Below are 21,493 nucleotides of genomic sequence, written 5' to 3' on the forward strand. Positions count from 1 at the left end.
CATAAAATTACTCTTCTGTGTAGACAATTGCAGTATTTGCACAGAAGCATAACATGATTACAGATGGAAAAAGGCTGGTGAGAGGTGATGGTCTTCATGGCAAAACTGACACAAAGAATTTACATACATATTTGTAAAGAACCTCCTCCAGCCTCTACTGAAGCACTCGGATCAGAAACAACAATCCTAACATCATTTTATGCTTATTAAACATGCTCTAGTCTTAGCACAAGTTAAAAAAAAAAGGAAAAATAAAAGAAAAAAAATCCACTCAAAGGATTAGAAGCATGGTATTGATTTTAAAAGTACCTTAAAAAATAGATGTTTAGATATTCTGTCAGTGACGTACATCTCTGATGAATACAAGGGAATAAAAGTTCCTGTGCTGCTACAACCAAAGCTCTGTCTAGTGAATTTAGAGGTGAGCGCAGAGCCCTTAAATACTGGGTGATACATGAGTACAAAGGTCTCTAAGATGGACTACTAAAACAAGCTTTCAAGTATACCCTGTTTCAGCCTTATTCAGAGCCCTGTGAATCAACCAGGCTATTTTTAAACCAAGAATACCAGGTAATAATGTCCGTGGAGAACACTGGGCGGCTGGGTGAGCTGTGATCATAACACAAATCAATAAGCAATTGATTTCTTCCATTCTGAACAAGCTGCAAGTGATAAATCAACTTCACCATTAGCCTGGCCAACATGGACTTCCAGATCCGACTACCTGGGGATACAGGAGCATGTTTTGCTGTCACGCATGAGCTATGCAGATTGCACAGCCGAAATCCGTATTTCCATGATCTAAGTCTACACTGGAGTTTATAACAGTATACACAGACAGGGAAGAACAGTAAGTTATTCCACAACAGTGCAGTCCCTACTGTGAAAGATATCTTCTGTTAGATACAAGTTAAAAATGTAAATTTTCTGATAATAGGATGTGTTCTTATAGCCCTCCTGGATCAGATAGAGATCTCTAAGATACTGCTTCCCAACAGCCCTTTTGCAGCCTGCTGAATCCTAATCCTCTTAGCCATTCCTTCTGCAGAAGCTATGTCATATCTTTGATAGTTCCTGCTGCTTTTCTTGGAATCTTTCCCAATTCTACCATACCCTTTTTGAGGTGGAAAGGGCACTGTAAGTTTTCAAAATAGCACATGTGCATTCTGACAGCGTTTTTATGTGATACACATTTAAAAGCATGAGCTATTTTGTTGTGTTCTCCCTGAGCATTTCCTAACTATTTGTGTTATGTATGCTTCCTGACTGCTGGTGATCACTGAGCTGAAAAACATCTATTACAATGCCTGGGTCTCATTCCCAACTTATAATAGTCAATCCAGAGTCTGTCACTTTATAGGTGTTGTGTTATTGTTGCAGTTTTTAAGTTGTTTAAAACTAAAAGGAAAGGTAACTTCATGGTACTATTCTTAATACATACTGTGCCTGTTCATTGTTGGGAACAACAAGGAATTTTGCATCCCCAAGGATGTCTTCTAAGACAAGCTCACACACCTTTTGATAAAGGAGGAAGATGTAAACTCTGAAGTATAGCTAAGTATCTGGCATGCATGCTTCAAATGGGTATAATGCAGAAGCTTATCCAAACCTGGATAAGAAGTGATTATGTGGAAGAGTTCTTGAGAGAACTGCCTCTGACGCTGAAAACTTGGTTTAGTGGATGAAGTTTAGTTTCTCTTAAATTACTTGGAAGCTCGAGCTCCCAGTTGGAAAGGAATATTCAGGTTCCTTTTACATGGATGGTGAAGTTGTTAGGACATGGGCTGTCTTTTCTCTAGGAAATACCCACTGCGTCCATGAATATGTGAGCTAGTTGCCCTCAGGAGGGCTTCCTCAGCATTTTAGGTAAGGTTCTAACTTCACCTCTTTCAGGTTGGCTCTTCAGACCTGGCAAATTGCCAGATTCTTTTTGCATTTGTAGAATGGGGAAAACATGCATACTTCCTGCAAAAAAATTATCTAGTGTTTTAACAAAAAGCTTGGATACAGCCCCAAAACTTTTCAGTAACCAACCTTCCAGTTTATTCAAAACCAAAGAGATACATCTTTATGGGAATGTACTTCACTGCCAGGATGAATTGTAGAAACAGACACGCCAGAACTACTGTCTTTGAAAGGGGAACATTGCTGTCTGAAATGCTTTATTGGACTGTTCAGTGTAACCTTACTCTTGTCTCAAAAGCAACCTTGTTACTCCCCTAGAGATACCATTGTACCTGAAAGGAAGGAGAAAAGCAGCTTGGATCATCCTGGTGATTGTTTCTAAGTAGTATTCTCCTCTTATTCTCTCTTTTGTGTCTGCAAGTTCAGATCTATTTTCCTCCTTTTAAAACAAAGTTCCTTTAATTCTGAACATAATTCAGCCTTTTCCTCTTTGTCAGGGCTGTTAGGAATGTACTAAGAAATGAATAGTGAAAGATTGTGTTTTGCAGGAGCCCTGATGTTGGGCTACAAGGCTGAAGGCAAAACCAAATCCTTCCAGCTGTTCCTGATATGAGGAGGGATGCACTGTGTGCTTTCCTGGTCTGTGTCTGCCCTTTTATTTATTTTTCCCCGTTAGACAGGAGACAAGTCTTTTTTATATGTGTATTGAACAGTTTGAGCTTTGTGTTTTTAAGACTTTTTGCTTCTGTGACAAAGTGTGGTGAGTCCTGGGTTCAGCAGTAGCAGTCATTTTTTTCTCCTTCTTGGTAGCTGGTGCAGTGCTGTGTTTTGACTTTCGGGCTGGGAACGGTGCTGATAGCAAGTATGTTTTGAGTTACTGCTCAAATGTTTACCCTGGCCAAGGACTTTGTGAGCCTCATGCTCTGCCAGGGAGGAGGGGAGGCTGGGAGGAAGCAGAGACAGGACACCTGACCCAGGCTAGCCAAAGAGGTATTCCATACCTCAGCACATCATGCCCAGAACGTAAGGGAGAATGATCCAGAAGGGCTAGTGCTCTCTGGGAGGATGAAGGAGGTATCAATCAGTGCTTGGTTGGGCAGGGTGGAGTGAGTTATCGGTCGGTGGGTGGTGAGGTCTTGTATTCTCTTCACTTGTTATTTCCTTTATCATTATTATTACTATTGGTGGTAACAGTTGTGGTTTGTATATACCTTAGTTATTATACTGTTCTTATCTCAACCCATGGGAGCTACATTCTGGATTCTCCTCCCCAGCTCTCCGGGAGTTGGGGGAACAAGGGGGGGAGTGAGTGCATGAGCTGTGTGGCTTGGTTTAAAACACAACACCACGTTACTGTTTTGTCCCGTAGTGGTCTCTGCATATGTGTTAATTGATTTCTGCTGAAACACAACCTGGGAAAAAAATAGTCATGACTTTATTTAAAGTCAGACAGTATTTGTGGAACCCTGACTATCAGGGATGAAATGCTGAGCAGTATAAGTTATTTTGCAGCCAGCATGTATCTTGTCATTTATCTCCATGCAGGGTAGTTGCTGTGGACTCCAGTTGCTGCTTGAAGTTATCAAGGATTTAAGCTGGCAACTTGTGTCTGATATCTCATATTGTCCATTTGAATGTTTTGTTAAACAGTAGGAGTTTGAGATGTAATCCTGCTCATCTTCTGTGGAACTTTCAAAACTGCATTTTTAAAAGATACCAGAAGACTACAAAAGTATAACACCATGCCTTGTTTGCTTTCACAGCAAGAAAAACTGGGTGATATTTGCTTCTCCCTCCGTTATGTGCCTACTGCTGGCAAACTGACTGTCGTCATTCTGGAGGCAAAGAACCTGAAGAAGATGGATGTGGGTGGACTATCAGGTATGTGCATGAAAATCTGTTTGTAGATTTTGCAGGCTTGTAAAGACATAAAGTAAACTCGCTTGCTACTGAAGAACTCTCAGTTGAGAAGGTAGCGACTCTTGTTCACTGCCTGAAAAATGGAGTTTGTGTTTTCTGAAAGTTAGGGCATGACTGAGTATATCCGAACTCATTCTAGCTTAAAAAAAAAAAAAAAAAGGATTTTCTTTATACATGGCATTCCTTTCCAAGGCAAGGGCTGAAGAATTAAACATTCAGATCACAGTGCAAGCCCTCGGTACTCTCCTTCTCTCCTGTTGCCTGGAGATAAATACAGACTATTCAAGCAAGAGGAAAAAAAATCTGACTACAGTTCCTATTGTCTGTCTGATCTCAGAAAACATGAGCATTTTCCTGCAGTGTTACTCATACATAATAGAGGATGTCATGACCGGTCACCATGTTGACTGTTGGTTGAGGTGATAGGATAATTGTCTCTGCATTTGAAGGGCTCAGGTATGATTGCTTCCATGCACAGAGTTGGGACTGCTCTACATTTGCTTGTACGCCTGCAATCAAAATTACAGTCTTGCCATTGTGGTAGTCAGTGAGGTTGATATCTCCAACATAGCTACAAATATTCCTTGTAGTCTTTCCTCATACTAGGGCTGTACACAGCATGAGTGAGATGATGTATGCCATCTCTAAAGCATGGTGCAGTCAGCACATGTGACATCAGGGCTGTGTCCTAGGGTCCTGGTGGGGCTCCATGTTGGCTTCTGTTCTCTGCTGTGTCTGGAATTTGTAACCAGAATACACAAAGAAATGGGAACCTGCTAAAAGCGAGCCTGAAGATCTTATTTGCCACTTGAACAGTAACAGGAGGGCCTTCACAAAGTGAGACAAAGTTTCTTACCAGTAACCAGTTATCTTTTTTTTTATTTTACTTGCTTCTAAAGTCTTCTACTGTACAGCAACAGACATCAAAATATTGTAGTCATTGCCTAAATCCAATCTAGCTTTTTCTTGTCTAAAATGTATGCTGGATTAGGACACACAACTGATAGTTTCCCTAATGCTCATATTCAACCAATTGCAAATTAATGTTCTTAAGTACATTTGCTTCCTAATTGAAATCTTAGATTCTAATAGTAAAGAAGAGTATGGGTCCTTTGAAAGAAGTGTAGCTCTGAGAGCCATAGCCTCTATATTCTTTTCCAAGCTTTGAAAGAAATGTGATGGAAAATAGATACTCATAGGAAAAAAAGGAAAGGGGCAGGAAAGCATTAATGAACTGAAGACCTTCTACAGACTCCAGATGGAAAATACAATGCATTGTGTTGGAAATAACTGTGAGGAAGTGAATGGGCTTACTCTCCTCTATGATGAAGCACATAGAGGACATTGAAATATATTTCTAGGGGATGACAGGTTTTGTCCTCCTTTTTTAGGGCCGTGCCAAACTAGAAACATCATGTTCTCTGAGACAAACAAACCCAATGGGGTACTGTGGTTATAGCAGGAATTCAAAAGTCACTGACAGTGATAAATGGCAGTTAGTACGGTATTCCTGAGGCAGTAATTATAGATTAAATAATGTTGGTTTAAAGTGGATCCAGTATCTTTCATTAGGGAATTTATCTTTTGAATAAATTATGCAGAAATAACATCTGAAATCAAGCTGAGATTCTGTTGTCATTATTCACACTAAATAATACCTGCTCTCAAAGTACGGTAACGTTAAGTGGTAATGAAGGTGACAGGATTTTATCTTGATTAGTGAATGCTTTCTCCACCAGTTTTGTTATTTTCTCTAGGTACTAAATTGGCTTTTTGTTTTGCAAAACCCCAAGTTTTGTGTTGCAGTGGAGGTGGAAAATGTTAACAATCAAATGTGATCTCCAACTGAATGATACCTATAGACTCAACAGCCCTTACTGTCACCAAGGGAAAGCCATTAGCAAGAGGTGAAAATTATGTAGTTGAGATGGGGAAAACTTAGACAAAGTTTCTGGGTTTTGAGTTTAGAATATGTCTTTTCATTGTTCTGTCATATTTTGGAGAAGATGCTGGAAAAGCAAAACACAGACATTTTCTTCTTTCTCTTGTATCATAGAACCATAGCATAATTAGGGTTGGAAAGGTCCTTAAGATCATCTAGTTCCATCCAGACAGTTCTTTATCCACTGAGTGGTCCACCTATCAAATTGATGTCTTTCCAATTTAGATACAAGGGTATTGTGTGGGACAGTGTTGAATGCTTTGCACAAGTCCAGGTAGATGATTTCAACTGCTCCACCCCTGTCCATCAGTTCCATAGCCCCATCATAAAAGGCCACCAAATTGGTCAGGCAGGATTTCCCCTTGCCTGTTTTTCATGTGCCTTGCTGTTTTCCATGTGCCCTAGCATGCCTTCCAGGAGAATCTGCTCCCAGATTTTGCCAGGCACAGAGGTGAGACTGACTGGTCTGTAGTTCCCCGGGTCATCCATTTTCCCCTTCTTGAAAATGGGGGTTATATTTCCCTTTTTCCAGTCATTGGGAACTTCACCTGACTGCCATGATTTTTCAAATATGATGGCCAGTGGCTTTGCAACTTCATTCGCCAGCTCCTTCAAGACCCAAGGGTGAATTTCATCAGGTCCCATGGACTTGTGTATGTTCAGGTTCTTAAGATGGTCTTGAACCGGATCCTCTCCTACAGTGGGCCCAAGGTCTTCATTCTCACAATCCCATGCGTCTGCCTTCCAAGACTTGGGTGGTGTGGTCAGAGCCTTTGCCAGTGAAGACTGAGCCAAAGAAGTCATTAAGAACTTCAGCCTTCTCCAAATCCAGGGCAGCCAGTTCTCCCAATAGCTTCCGGAGAGGGCCCAGATTGTCCCTAGTCTGTCTTTTATTTTCAATGTACCTATAGAATCCCTTCCTGTTATCGTTCATATCTCTAGCCAAGTTTAATTCTAACTGGACCTTAGCTTTCCTAACCTGGTCCCTAGCTTCCCAAACAGCATTCCTGTATTCTTCCCAGGCCACCTGTCATTGCTTCCACCTTTTATAAGCCTCCTTTTTTCTTCATATTTTCCTCAGCAGCTCCTTATCCATCCAAGGGGATCTCCTGGCCCTCCTGCTGCACTTCCTTCTGGTCAGGATGCAACACTCCTGAGCTTGTAGCAGGTGATCCTTGAATGTTAACCAAGAGTCTTGGCCCCCCTGCTCTCTAGGGCTATATCCTATGGAACCTTACTAAGCAGGTTACTGAAGAGCCCAAAGTCTGCTCTCTTGAAGTCCAGGGCAGTGAGCTTACTGCACGCTCTTCTCACTGTCTTGAGGACCTCAAATTCGACCATCTCGTGATCGCTGCAACCAAGACTTCCCTGGAGAGTCACATTTCCCACGAGCCCTTCCCTGTTGGTGAGCACGAGGTTAAGCAGGACACCTCTCCTCATCGGCTCCTTTATTGCTTGCAGAAGGAAGTTGTCTTCCACACAATCAAGAAACCTCCTGGATTGCTTGTGCCGGGCCATACCGTCACCCCAACAGATGTCAGGGTGATTGAAGCCCCCATGAGAACAAGGGCCTGTGAGCGTGAGGCTGTTCTATTTGTCTATAGAGTGCTTCATACACAGGTTCCTCTTGATCAGGTGGTCTGTAACAGATCCCCACACTAATGTCCCCCATTTCTGTTTTCCCTTTAACCCTGACCCACAAACTCTCTGTTGGCTGCTCACCTGTCCCCAGACAGAGTTCCATACTCTCCAGCCTATCCCTAACATAAAGGGCAACTCCCCCTCCCCTCCTACCGGGCCTGTCCTTTCTAAAGAGCCTGTAACCTTCCATTCCAGTCAAAGGAGCCATCCCACTATGTTTCTGTGATGCCTATTATGTCATAGCCCCGTAGATGTGCCCACATCTCTAATTCTTGTTTGTTCCCCATGCTACGGGCATTTGTGTAGAGGCATCTGATCCAAGCTCCAGATGAAGCCGGCTCATTGGCTGGAGCGGTTGGAATATTTCTACATTGCTCCAAGCATTTATTATAGGTGCTGGCAACTGACTGGGTGTGTTGGGGTGGAATGATGCCCCCATCCTCCAACACATCTAAAGTTTTCTTGACCAGTCTGACAAGCATTCTTACCAAAACCGCTCTTCCCCTTCTTTGTCAGACCAGTTCCACCAGCCCCCAGTAGACCTGGTCTCCTAAACTGAGACCCATGTTCTAGATACCCAAATCCCTGGATATAGCACCACACTTCTAACCATTTATTAACCTGGCCAATCCTCCTAGCCTTTTTAAGGTCCTCCCCTTTATCCTGGAGTACTGCTGAAAAGACTATCTGAGCTCCAGAGCCCCTAGCCACCTCTCCAAGGGTGTTCTCCGGAACATAATCCAGCCTTTATGCCTCTCTGTGGAGTTTATCTGCCTTGCAGAAAAGAGGAGCAAGGCCATGGCTCCTACAAGAGGTCTGACATAGTACTGTCAAGTGTTCTCAGCACAGCAGCAGACAGTCTTGCAGCTTCCTTCTGGCTCCTTCTCTTCACATCTCAAGTATTACTGCTGCTAGTAAATATCTTCTATAAATTTGTACCTCGGTCATGTGGAAACCTTTAGCATTTCTGTTATCTTTGGTCCCAATAGAAAGAACCAGTCACTGCAGTCTTCTAAACTTATACTTTCATAATTGAATTTCATAATTCATAATTGTGGTCAATCAGACTTAAATGCATACTTGATTTTTAACACGTATGTTTATGTTGTACTGATAGAAAGCCCAGTTACAGAAATACTTATCAATAGCAGTTGATTGATCAAACTACATTGAGAGTACTATCTTTCCTGGCATTTCTGCAGGGCTTCTACTGGTGAAACCTTAATCCTACTAATCAGTATATATATCCTATCTGATTGTTACTACAGTTGCAAAAAATGAAAGGCTTTGTCTCCAGCATTTTGAACTTTTCCATAAGTCTTACTAGCAGTCAAAAGCCAATCACATGTTACTTCAGAAACCAACAATAAAAAAACACAGACTAATGATGAAATTCATTAGACTCCTTGTAACAAAACTCAGATCACCCATCTGAGCAATAAGGTCCCAGGTCTTAAACTTAATTGCAACATCAGACTGTGACTAAAGCAAACTTTGGCTCCAGCGCTGGAACTATTCAGCCTGAGCTCATCAAGTGTCCACAAGTGGAAACTATTATTTCTGGCAAACAATTATGGATGTTTTAAAATGGAATTTTAATTATTTAAATTATATTCAAATGCATTTTTAATGAATTGGACATCTGGCAGGTAATATATAGGAAGGTAATTTATAAAGAGATTATTTTTATTTGTCTGAATGTGTTAATTTGGGTTATATGGCTTTATAGATTGATATCCTTCACCAAGCATGTTTGCAAGACTTAGAAACTTAGATCTTACCGCAAATCAAAGGAACTTAGACCCGAAGACACTCTGCTGTTTGGTTTTTGTTTGTTTGCTTGTTTGTTTTTATTTTAAATTCATGTAGATGATTTGCAAAACTGGAAGATTTTGAAACCAATTTGCCATATTGTCTCTCCAAACAGACCATAGAGACATAGTCAGGCTAATCCCTCAATAACAGCACGACGCAGCTCAGCAATGCCATTTGTTTCACAAGAGTTGTCTATGAATTATGATACGTTAGTCAAGCTTACAATCCCTTCTTCTCCAGAAAGAGAGCAGGAGTTATCTGCAGCTTCCCTATGAGAGATTTGTTTAAATCAAACTGGTAGTTATTTTATATAGGGATCTAAATGAGTATGAAATCTTGATTTGTATTTGTAGTTTTTACTTTCTAAAGAATAATACTTGTTTAACAATAAATTCAGGACACCTGACTAGCAGCTAAATGTGATCTCTGCAATAAACATGGTGCTTCTGTTTATTACATAGGAAGATTCCCAGTATTAATACACATTTATGCAGGCAGTTCTATACCCTCCATTCGTATTCATTTTTGTTCCTAGCATGAAATAAAAGCTTTCATTTGAACTTCCAGCAGCTTTCCCTATTTTGACAAAGGCAATTGTTGAAATAAATTACCTGAATACATTGAAAAGCATTTTCTCTCTGCCCCTTTGGAAGAGACTAGGGCTACTACCTGAACAGACTGCTATTACAGGTGTTTACCTACCCAGGCCCTTCAGATTAAATGCTTTTTCTCTTAAGAACTTCAGTGGCTGTATGCATTACCGGCAGAATACTTTTTTGTATCAAAATGTCATCTCTTAGTAGCTGATAATAAGTATAAGCCTAAATATAGTTTATCATCTTTTTGAGATTAATTTTAGTATGGGTTATTCCTTCTAAAAATATTCCAAAGCTAATGTGGTTTTGTTAATATGGGTATATCTAGCCCAGCCAGGTTGGATGGGGCTTTGAGCAACCTGGTCTAGTGGAAGGTTAGTGGAACCCACAGCAGGGGGTTGCAACTAGATGATCTTCAAGGTCCTTTCCAACCCAAACTGTTTATGATTCTATATTAGTATGCTTAGCTTTTAGTGAAACCAATTACCATTAATGTATCCTAGTAGCAATGTACTCTGCCCTTATTCCCTCAGCACCACTGCCTCTCACCACTCCCCCTGATCAGACCCAGACCCAGTGGCGAGGAGAATCCCCTAGTTGGCATGGGCTCAGGTATTGCCTTAGAAACTGTTGCCAAGTTTCAAATATTATAGCAGACCCTAAACTGTACCTATTTATGCCAAATAAATGCTTAGGAAGAGCTGGAAGGAGAAGTTTGTTATTGTATCTGTGTGCTTTTCCTTCTGCAGAATGCTGCAGACATGGCTGTAGAGAAAAACCGGCCCATAATCCAGTCCATTATGTGTGAAAGCTAATCTCAATATTTATGAGTTATAAATAGAAAATGCACAGCACCTCTGTATCTGCCAAGCAAGTACTATAATTCAGAACCATCTCTGCGGACCAAATGGCACTATAGCAGAAATAAAGCTAGTTTTCTACAGTTAGACATTTATTTTAAAAACTGCATTCAAATTCAGAAGGCTTGGTTGGATGTCTTAGAAAAAAACAGAAAAATTAAAAATTGTTTAGAGACCAGCTCTTTGAAGACAGAAAGAATGCTCATGAATTATGCGGTCAGAGCATTCACTTTAATAACTTCATTAAAACATAAGAAACCTTAAAAGCTAGCTAACACAAACACAATATTATGGGAAGAGAAATGCACCATTAGTGCCATGGCTTTGCTATAAGCCATATTGTAAGCATAACTCAGTGAATATTAAGGGAAAGAAAACTGCCTTATTAAAAGACAAAAGTAAAAATAAACAACAAACAGCACCACTGAAACAGCTGCATTTGCAACTAGCCTAATCCTAAAGAATCCAACAGAGATCAGTACCAGCAAATATTTTATGATCTCTACTTAGTGGAAGATTTCTACATCTACTATCTCAGTGTTTCTGCTGTAATAAACTGGCATAACTTTCAACAGGAGATGGCTGCAGCTATACATCTTTCTAATGCTTGCTAAGTGGTCACACAGCATCACAGTAAATTCACTATGGGCTCCTACAGTGGTGATGGGGTCAGTCACCAAAGCTCCACTATGTTAAAATCTTTCTCTTGCCTGGAAGAACATCCCATTGGTGACATCTTCCCTAAGACAGGGCAATAGGGAAGGTGGGTCTTGTCTGAAATTGTCCTCTTTCAGTAGGTAGATAAGGTCTTATGGACTTGTTTCTTCTAATCCCAACTCAAGCCTTCAACATTAGACCACTTTCTTCCTCAAGTTAAAAGCTGAAGAAGGCAATTCCAAAATCAAATTATATTCCAAATTATAATGTATTCATCATGGAAGCCATGTTAAAGGTTACATAGACTCTCATATTCCAGGACATTCTGGAGAGTCTTATGAAGAAGCTGTCAGGTAATTGTCTGTTTTGGAATGAGTACACAATTTCCACTGAATCATATGCTACAGGCTATTGCACACAATAATATATTGTATTAGATGAATCACCAAATGTGGCGATTCTTACAAAGAAGCAGAGTCAGATTGTTCTGTTCCTTTTTTTCCTCTTATGCTTAAAATGAGGAAAAAGATTGTGCCTGCTGATTACCACTGAGGTGGTACAAAGCCTGTAGGCATCGCTGTGAGGAACCTTAGGAAAAACACTGTGTCAAAAACGTGCCTGGGCTCAGGAGGTGTTTGAACAGCTTCTGAAAAGGAAACAAAGCTTATTGTATGTGTACATCTCCTTAGTTGAATGTTACCTGCTGTACCTTTGGTCAGCACCCATCTGTGTGGACTCTGCCAGCCAATAGTCACAATTTTATCTCCTTTATGCATTTCCCCCCAGCCTCCCTTCTCCAAAACAGAGGGCAGGAAGACTTCTTATTTTTTGTATTTGAATAGGCACATCTAAATAATGCATTTTGTGTGTATTTGTATGCATGCTTCTTCCTGATTAAGTTATAGTATGTTTTCATTTGATAATGCAGTCCCAAAGCAAGCGTGAAGATGTGTGTGTTAATTACTTATATGAAAATGAGTTGGTTAATATTTTAGGTTTTTAAGCCCTACAAGAATTTCATAGCAGTGTGAGTGGCTGTAAAATGGATGTAGGAATACTGTAGATAGATTCTGGAGCCCATAGGGAAATTAGTCAGTTCTCTTACAAGTAAGTTTAATTTATTTTTACTCTCTGAAAATTGCAGCCTATATCTTTTCTTTTAATGAGTTTGCAGCAAAAAAAAAATGAACTCAAAAGAAAATGTCCTTTTTCACCTTTATAAATACAGTTTAGATCAGTGCTTAAATGTTCAGAGAAAATAAAGAAAATATAACAAAAGGTATATCCTTTTCAGGACTATGTAGCCATGCGGGTTCTTAAGACAGCACGATGAGCATTTTATTAGTACTGTTAACATGACTGAGGTTTGATGAAGTTTGTAGGACTTTCTGAAGAAATAGAAATGTCTCTAAATTCAAGTTTTTACAGTACTTTGTATCTCACATGTATTTTTTTTTTGCTTAATCCCATGTGGCCAAAAAAGATTATTAGTTTCTGCTAGATCTTTATGTGATTACGTCTTATAGACCTCCTGCTGCTGTTTAAAAAGTGTAATTCCTGTGTGTGCACATCTCAACGGAAAGAGACACTTCACAAATTAGACCCCTGATCCTGAATTATCCCTGAAGGGAGCAGGGGGTGCATGCTGAGAAGGGAACTGCACATCTCCCCCAGTACACAGTGCTGAAAATACATCTCAGGTGACAGAGAAAGCATTTACTCGAGTGTAAGGATAGTGATAGGAAAACAGGTGTTTCTAGTTTTGTCGTTATCATTACTTTACGTGTATGCTTTATGGACGATAGCTGTTCAAATCTGCTCATGCATTTGGCAAGTGAAGCTCTCCACTGGCAGCTGTGAGATGCTTGTCGTTCAACACACATGAAAATTTTTTCCCCTTGCCATTTCCAAAATATGTTTTCCAAAACCTTTGTAACTGAAGGTGGAAGTGAAGTCCTGCACTCTTTTGTATCGATGCATCTGAAGGTCCCATTACCCTTCTTGAAGAACCAGGAAAGAAATGCAGTTTTGTTGCTAATTAAGATTGAGGTGCCAGCGTTCAGTTAATTGTCATTGTGCCTTTTGACATGAATCTCAGTGGGATTCTCTTCCCAAATATTTTATCCCTCACTTTACTTTCACCATTGTAAGGTGGAAAAGCCAGCACCTGGGCTATGTTTCTTCCCACCAGCACAGGCCATACTGCCATGGAACCACCTTGTTCTAGTTGAGTCAGTCATGGGGTTTTAACTGCAAAATACCTGCCAACAAGGTGGAAGTATAAATCCCAAAAATACCACTTTTCCCCTGTAAAAAAGTTTGTATGTGGTGGAGGTGAGAACGTGTCTGGATTTAATTCCTGTGCTTTTGTTTATTAGCTGTGAAAGTCAGCACAGTGGGTGGCCTGACTTCATGAGGGTCTTCAGTATCATCATTAAGATGTCTATAAATCTTTTATAATAAACTGAATAACTGAGCTCTTCAGGCATAGTTTTGTAAGGTCACTTGTGTGAAATTTCCAGATGTATTCAAGGGGAAGACAGAGCTGTGTATAAATGAATTATCTACATAAGCAACACCTTTATTTAGATCTTTAGTTTAGTGGGGACACCTGAAGTGCTAAGCAGTTGTTTTAGAAAGCTAAAGAGAGGAATCTTGGGGGCTTTTTTCTCCCTTAACAGTATGATTGGTTTTAAGTTAAAAACTGTGGGGTTTCTTTTTTTTTCCTCTATTATACCAGTCTTGTTGGTAAGATGGTAGAAGATGTGCTTTGCCTAACTGATGCAACTATCACTAATGTAATGCAATAGTAAACCTGGAAATATGGAGGGAACACAACCTTACATTTTATGTGGTTAGTGCCGTGACGCTAGTCATAGGAGGAGATTAAGTTTTTCTTACTCTTGTGTTTATTAAGCTATCTTTTTTTCTGTCTTGTTGATGAATATGTTATTGCTCATTCCCTACATGAATTCCTTTTGTTTCTGCTGAGCTGTCTTCAAGTTTACAAATAGCAACATCTTTAACTTTCTTTAAATCAAAGTAATTTGTGTGCAGGAGTTTCTTTGCTGCATCCCATCACGTTAGATATTAATGTAATAATTATTGAACAGTAGTATAGATAACTCTCATTAAGGAAACACAGAAATAGAGCACAGATCACATAGCATCTGTCCACTATGTGTGCCAACAGTCAAACTTCTTTATTTGACTGCAAAATTCAAATGCTATATAACAAAATTGACCAATGTGCAGTGGGTAACATTTAGAGGTTTTCTTGCAAAACATGCCTAAAAAGAAAGTTGTTATAAAGAATCCCACCCACAGCAAACCTCTGCTGTTTTCTACCTTATTTTTGTGTGTAGCGGAAAGGAGGATGTGCAAGCTCTGTATTGTGAGCTTTGTCACAACATCATCTCTCTCAGATTTAAGTTTGTCAAAAACCACATAAAGGTGCAGATAAACATTATAAAACTGTGGGTGATCTCTTAGCAGGCAGAACCAAATTTTAATTTCTGTCCTGTAAGCAGTGACACACAAGGATTTCAGGATTCAAATGTAATCTCTGCAGCTCAACAGCATCTCTGTAGGAACTGCTTCAGGTCAGAGAAGTAAGAGGTTCTGTTATCAAACCCAATCTGTGGGACCCAATTTTCTTAAGATTCCCAGTGGTATCACAGAATTCTACATATACAGGTCTGCAGGTTAAATCCACCTTTCCAGTGAAGAGAATATGGTAATATCCTGATTGAGCCATAGTGGGAGAGCATCTTAAATTCTCTTTGAGTCTCTTCAGAAATCTTAGCAGTACAGCTGGCTCCAGGGCCAGTCTCATTACAGCACTGCTGTGAGAGGATGTGCTCTGCAGTAAGTTCCAGGAAGCTGAGCTGAAGTACTCAACTACAGTACTTGCTTCCCATCAGCAAACCATCACATGCTTGTCAACATTTGAGGAATGCTAAAAGTAGTGATTAAGAGAGCATGCAACATAACGGGTTTTTTAAGTTCAGGAGCCCTGGCTATGTGGGATGTGAAGAAATGCTTATGTAAGGATGTGACAGCATCAGCAAGTCTTGTGCTGCAAATTGTTTCAGCTGGTTGGGAGTGAAGTAAATTCAGGCTGCTCCCTCACGGATAAAAAAATAGAGGAGGGGAATGTTTCATTAAAAAGAAATGCATGTCACTTTCCAAATAACATACTTAGCATCTGAATCTGGAAAGATGTTAGGAGTTAAGGTGTTTCTGGGAGAGGTTTCTGTTGGTTTTCAAGTCACTATCACTGGGGCTAAGCAAGCTTAAAGAATATCAGATCAAACTTCCTGGACGTGGAAGTCAGGAACTGGAACAGCCATTCCTGGAGACTATCCATAGTGCCACATTGCGGAGGAACACCTACTTCAGGAAGTTACTGTCTGTCTTCTGGGAAACCAGAAACCAGCACTTAGCAAGAACAATTTTTCCATCTGCTGCTCTGCTCAGTCTTTGTGTCTGGTATTCTCTGTGAGAAAGAAAGTGAATGATTTCCTAAACTGATAGAGTTCTTTGACCTGAATTATTCAGGAAATAGACTCAAGTATGAGATAGATATTTCTTTTGTCTAATTTGGGCATGGATTAATGATCAGGGTTTGAATTCTTCTCACAGCAAAATGAAGTAGGGTAAGGGAATCCACAGCAAAGCATAGCTGATCTATTTTTATAGATGAAATTACTCAGACGAGCACGTCGTCTGTATAGACAACTGCACACTTTTCTTTGTGTACCTAATATGCCAGTGATACTATGAAATACCAATTGCTCTAGTGTCTAGGTATTATGGCCCTCAGCTTCAAATTCCATGATGTAGCAGGGAGATGGACTCCATAGCTTTTTAACCTTCAGGTAGGTATTGCACTGATGAAATGTTTTCATTGCATTAAGTGTTGGCAAAAGCCCAAGGCAGACATTAGTCCTCTAGTAATTTAAAATAGGGTTCTGTGAGCAGTGGAATTAGAAAGCATGGTTTCCTTTAGATTTCAGAGTGTGAGCAGGTATTCTGATGTCCAATAAAATACGTGCTTCAATTGAAACTTTTTTCACAGTTGAACATCCATAGTATCTCTTTCACACATGTATTTTCTGGTGTGCAATAAGAGGTGAGAACTCGTTGCAGCTTTTACATATAGGGGTACTTAGTAGGCTCTCTCTCTTCCACCTGGCTGCTGACTTTCACAAAGCTTGTAAGAATTCAGTATTTTGACAGGCCTGTGATCCTGTGAAGTGTGACTGACACTGGCCAAGATACTAAAAAAGGGGTGGAAAAGGGGGCAGTCAGTTACCAGGCTGGTGCTTACACACAGGGAACAGAATCATTACCTACACTGTTCTTCCTTTGGATCACCCTCACCACTTCACTCTCACCCCAAAAAAAGTACTTTGTTTTATTGCAAATCCAGTTACAAACATACTTTGATTCATATTCAAATCTAGTCTCATTTTTTCTTGCCATGTGGGTTGGGGTTTTTCCCCCTCTTTTTGTGATCTCTGGATAAAGCAAATAAATACCTTTTCTTATAAATAAATAAATAAATAAATCTAGATACCTGCTCCAAATCATTCCATTACTTCCCCTCTAGTTTTAATGGCTTTCCATATATAGGAGACCCTGAATCTCAATAACCTAAGCCATACCTCAATTTTAGAAAGCAGATTTTGGTTGTTGACATTGTACTTCAGCAGAGAGCGCAATCCCCAGGTGTATTCCATTGCTGTGCATCTGCATGCAGGTTTATTTTCTGCAGAGTGTTCACAGAATAAGCACTTTGGCCTTTCTTGTTTACATGCTGCTTGCTGTATTTTTAATTTGTTTACAATCCCAGTGTATTTGAATCTTGATAGGTTAAATGGAAGGGAAGACTGGCATCAGCGAGAATGCTGCTGCCTGACCTACCCAGCACACACATCTTGCTTTCAGAAAAGCCCAGTCATTTTTCACCATCACTTTGAGGTACCTTCAAATCTGCTTTGGCATCTGTCCAGCCCTGCGTAGTGTCAAGCAGGGGACATCTTGTCTGAGAGAACAGATTGTTAGTTCAATTATATTCCTGAAATTGAGTTAAATTTCCATGAAATCTGTTTCAAATATGAAGAACCCTGGGGGAATGGTGATTTTTTTGTTTGTTTGACTTACATTACAGCAATCAGGCACACTGAATGAGATGTATTGTATAAGCACATGTTCTGTGTGCTGTTTATAGCTGTTTGTCATGTGTTTGATAACAGGATGAAGTAAATTAATAGTGCTGCCATCTATAGACATAATAAAATTATTGTACTCGGCTTGATGAGAGAGGTGGAGGAGCTTGGGCTTCTTGTCTAAAGATTTATTAATGATATTATATTGCAACTGAAGAAAAGAGAAGAGAGGAGGGTTCTCAGCTGCTTCTTAATATGATTAATAGTGATGAAATTTTATGTCACCAGCTTGGGTTTCCAAAGTATGACACAGTAATTAAAGAGTCCTTCAGTATCTTTGGGTTAGTCTTGGTTACAAGTACTGTCTCAGGACCACTGCTGATCTTACTGGACTGAGAAGTGTATTTTGATAGTCAGGATTGTGTCTGATATATTGAAAAGAATAGTAGTTTTCCTGTAACGCATAGTATTTCAGTCAATTTTTTGGTAAAAGGACGGATGGTGCAATTTTTTATGGCAGAGGCAGAAACATCCATGTGGTACAATAGTGCTCTGTATAAATTCCAGCTTTGTTTCATTGAAAGATAACATTCTGGTGAAAGGCAAAACTTTCATGCACGGTTTTATATTTTTACCTTTTTTTTTCTCTGTTACTTTTTATTTATTCCCAGAAGCATAAAAGCCATCTTCTCCATCTGCCAGTTTTACCTTTCCATGTACATCAATTGTTTATTTTCCTCCTGTTGCTCTAATTTCACACACTTCTTAAGAGGTGAAAACTGTCTATAATACAGAGTTAGATTCTGCTATTCTACAACATACCAGTAAGACATATTTTCACATTGTCCCACTGATTTCTGCCAGGTGAAGTTTCTATTTTGTCATGTAAATGGTGATAAAACTCAGATTTTGATGGGTTTTTTTAGTGCTGTTTTGTTGAAACATGTACATGGCCACAGAATCAGTAAAGGCTGTTGCTGGGGTAGTCTGTGTTGACTAGATGCTTGTTCTGCTTGTGCATAAATGGATGCCACCTTTTTGCCTCTAGGAAACAAGCAATGCCTTTATTGTCTGTGGTTTTTGTTCCTTGTCAACAATTTCTATGTGAATTTTATATGGGGATAATAAAATAGTCTAAATAGTACATATTTCTAAATGATCTGCAAGCCATATAAAAGAGAAAAAACCCACAGCAATTAGAGAGTATCTCACAAACTAATCAGAATGGAAGAAATAGTGCATATGAGAAACAGTAACTCACTTAATGATTTAATCACATTAGCTTGATAAAGATACTTGATGAGATGGGGAAGAAAAAGAAATAAATTATTACAGTGAAAAGTATTTGAAAGAAATCATGTGCAAGCTGCCAGGAAGGTGAAAAAAATGGGGCTTGTAAAAGACAGAGAGCTGCCATCTGTGCATCCCCAAAGACCAGGAAAGCTAACACAGACACATCATGTCTTGGCAATGGTCATAAAACACAAACAGCTGTAAAGCAGCATGAGATTTTTCAGTGGCCACCCTAAATCCGTGAAAAGCCTGCCTTTTCCTTTCCAAAGTCCTGCTAAGCTGAAGCATTATAATTGGTTCAAATGCATGTTTTCAGACTTTACATCAACAGACTTGACAGCATGTGCTGGCATCAGATGCTCAGTTCTACTCTGTTACAGGCATGAAGCTCAGTAGATAACATACTAAAGCAGTGAAGGTCAAGGCAAGCCTTACTAAAACTGTCAGGAACTTCTGCTAGCATTTTTTCAAATAAGAACAATTCATTAGTTTGATGACAGGAGGTTTGGATGTCTTTCTTTTCCAAGCACAAATAGACCATTAGTTCATCTTTATTTAGCCTCTTGATATGCAAAAAAAAAAGTGACATTTAAATAATCTTATGAGGCAGATGATTTTTAATAGACAAAATGAATAGCTTACACAAACAACTTCACAATTAAGTGTGGAAGAAAGTTACTAAGTAAAAGAGTGGTTTTTACCATGATCTTTAAAAACAGAAGAGTAGAAATTTGGCCCCATTTTTCAATGTGTTTTGAGATACAGAGTTAGAAGTCAGGCGGGATTTTCATTAGTTTTCTCAAAGGTTCTTAGCTATGTACTTTTGAAAATCCTAGCCATACTTAGGCTTTTAAAGACATTCTAATCTGTACTTTTATCGGCTTCTCCTGATTCAGTCAGCCATAGAGACCAAGTTTTCACAGCAGTTCAGCACCAAGCCTTGATGAACTGAAAAGCAGAACATTGGTGTCTGTATACCAAAAATCTTTTACACAGCTCTGACAGCACAGAGAAACTGGGGGGGGGGGGTGGGGGAGTTTGAGGTGTTAATGAATTAGAGGACTTAAATCCAAAAAATACTTTCTAATACTTGAGGATTCATAACTATTTTAGGGCTTAAGCTAAGGCTTACCTGAGTGTCTTAGAAATGCAGTCAGTAGGGAAATGACAGAGTACTTGTGGATTTAACCATCTGCTGGGTGGCTTCAATAGCCAAATCTGAAAAGGAACACTCAGAAGAAAAATCCGCACATTATTCATTCCCTTGAGCTCTCTTGTCCAAAAGTTGATTCCTGGATGTCAGTGAACCATATAGTGATAAAACTATTTAAAGGAGAGCTTAGAATAGTAAATACTCTTGGCTTTCTAAGGCAGCAAAACAAAGCCAAATCAGAAGAAAGTTCAGCTGTATTTACCTTAGAAGTACCTCTATAATTTTGCAGGGAGTCTCTAAATATTAGTATTCCAGATGGCTCTGCAAGTGCAGTTGCATGAGGCAGTGGAGATATGGGTGGCATGGGAACGTAACTTATTTAGCAGTAGCATCTGCACTGAACCTTCAGAGAAATCTTATTTTCTGGTTCCCACTTCAGTGTATGCATTGTGAGTGGGCTTTAACTCATAACTCCCTAATGTAAGGTGTATGATCCAGCAAATAAAACGTTGTAAACTAGAAAACTTCTTCTGGCTTCATTCACTTAAGTGTCCTAACCGGTGGTTTGCTAAGTCATTTCATGCAACAAGTCCTTCTTTTCCTATGACCCTTTCCTTCCCATTTACTTGTGCCCAGATTTGAGAAAAAGGTTTAATTTCCTAACCAGCAGCTGAGACTATACCCTGGTGGATAGCAAATGCTCAGAGGAGGTGGAGGTTTTAATTTCCTCATGTTGAGTAAGAAGAGGACTAGAAGTTGTTAAAAAAGTTCCTGCTGCCCTGGCGCATGATCTGCTCATGAAGACCCAGTCCTCAGAACCACCTTGTCTGTTTCCAGGGACAGATATTCTTTTTCACCAAGCATGCAAAGGCTGTGCTTTGTGCAGAGCTTGGTCACAACCTCCCAGTCCGTCTCTGTGCTATATGTGAGCTGCACCAACCACAGTGCACCCTAGAGGGATCTGAAGTGTGCAGTTTTCCAGATCCCTAAATGTGCAGGGAGTGAGGGCATCTCCACGTGTCGAGTGACCAAATGAACATGGTCTGTGGGAGGTGCAGTGTTGTCATGTTGGACACTCAGAAAATTTTCCTCAGGAAACATTGACAGCTATGTCCTCTCACAAACCTGTGTAAGGTCTCTTTACGTTTACTTTTTTTGGTACTCAAGATACGCCAGTGTTGTTCTGTATGTGCCTAAATGCTTCTTTGAGCCTTAAGGTTAATTCTTCCCATATTTACTAGTAATTTGTTGTTTGACCACATGTAAAGGTGTTTTGCCAAGTTAGACCTAGAAGAGTTTTTCTTTGTGTCTTTATTTGCACTCATATCATCTCCAGTGGGGGACAGGACTGCCTCTTCCCTTACAGAGCCAATGCCCAGCTGAAAGAGGCCTCTTGAATGCTACTGTTGCAGTAATAACAGCAGCAAATCTTGACTTTTGTGGTACTTCCCTCCTCCTTCCATCTCGCATCTCTTTCTTCCCTGAGACTGTTGTATGTTACTTGTATTGTGACTGTACTGAAGTTCTCCAGTCAGTTT

The 21,493-nt window shown here is 39.8% G+C and overlaps 1 protein-coding gene across 2 annotated transcripts in view; it reads left to right on the forward strand.

Annotated features, from left to right (window-relative positions):
• SYT1 (synaptotagmin 1) overlaps window positions 1–21,493 on the forward strand; it is a 131,755-nt gene that overhangs the window by 73,158 nt on the left and 37,104 nt on the right. For both annotated transcript variants that reach the window (XM_005147910.3, XM_013128731.3), the window contains exon 6: window positions 3,669–3,786. In XM_005147910.3, coding sequence (XP_005147967.1) covers window positions 3,669–3,786 — 118 coding nt within the window. The remainder of the gene's footprint in view (window positions 1–3,668; window positions 3,787–21,493) is intronic.

This window comes from Melopsittacus undulatus, chromosome 5, assembly GCF_012275295.1.
Source record: "Melopsittacus undulatus isolate bMelUnd1 chromosome 5, bMelUnd1.mat.Z, whole genome shotgun sequence".
Classification (NCBI taxonomy): domain Eukaryota; kingdom Metazoa; phylum Chordata; class Aves; order Psittaciformes; family Psittaculidae; genus Melopsittacus; species Melopsittacus undulatus.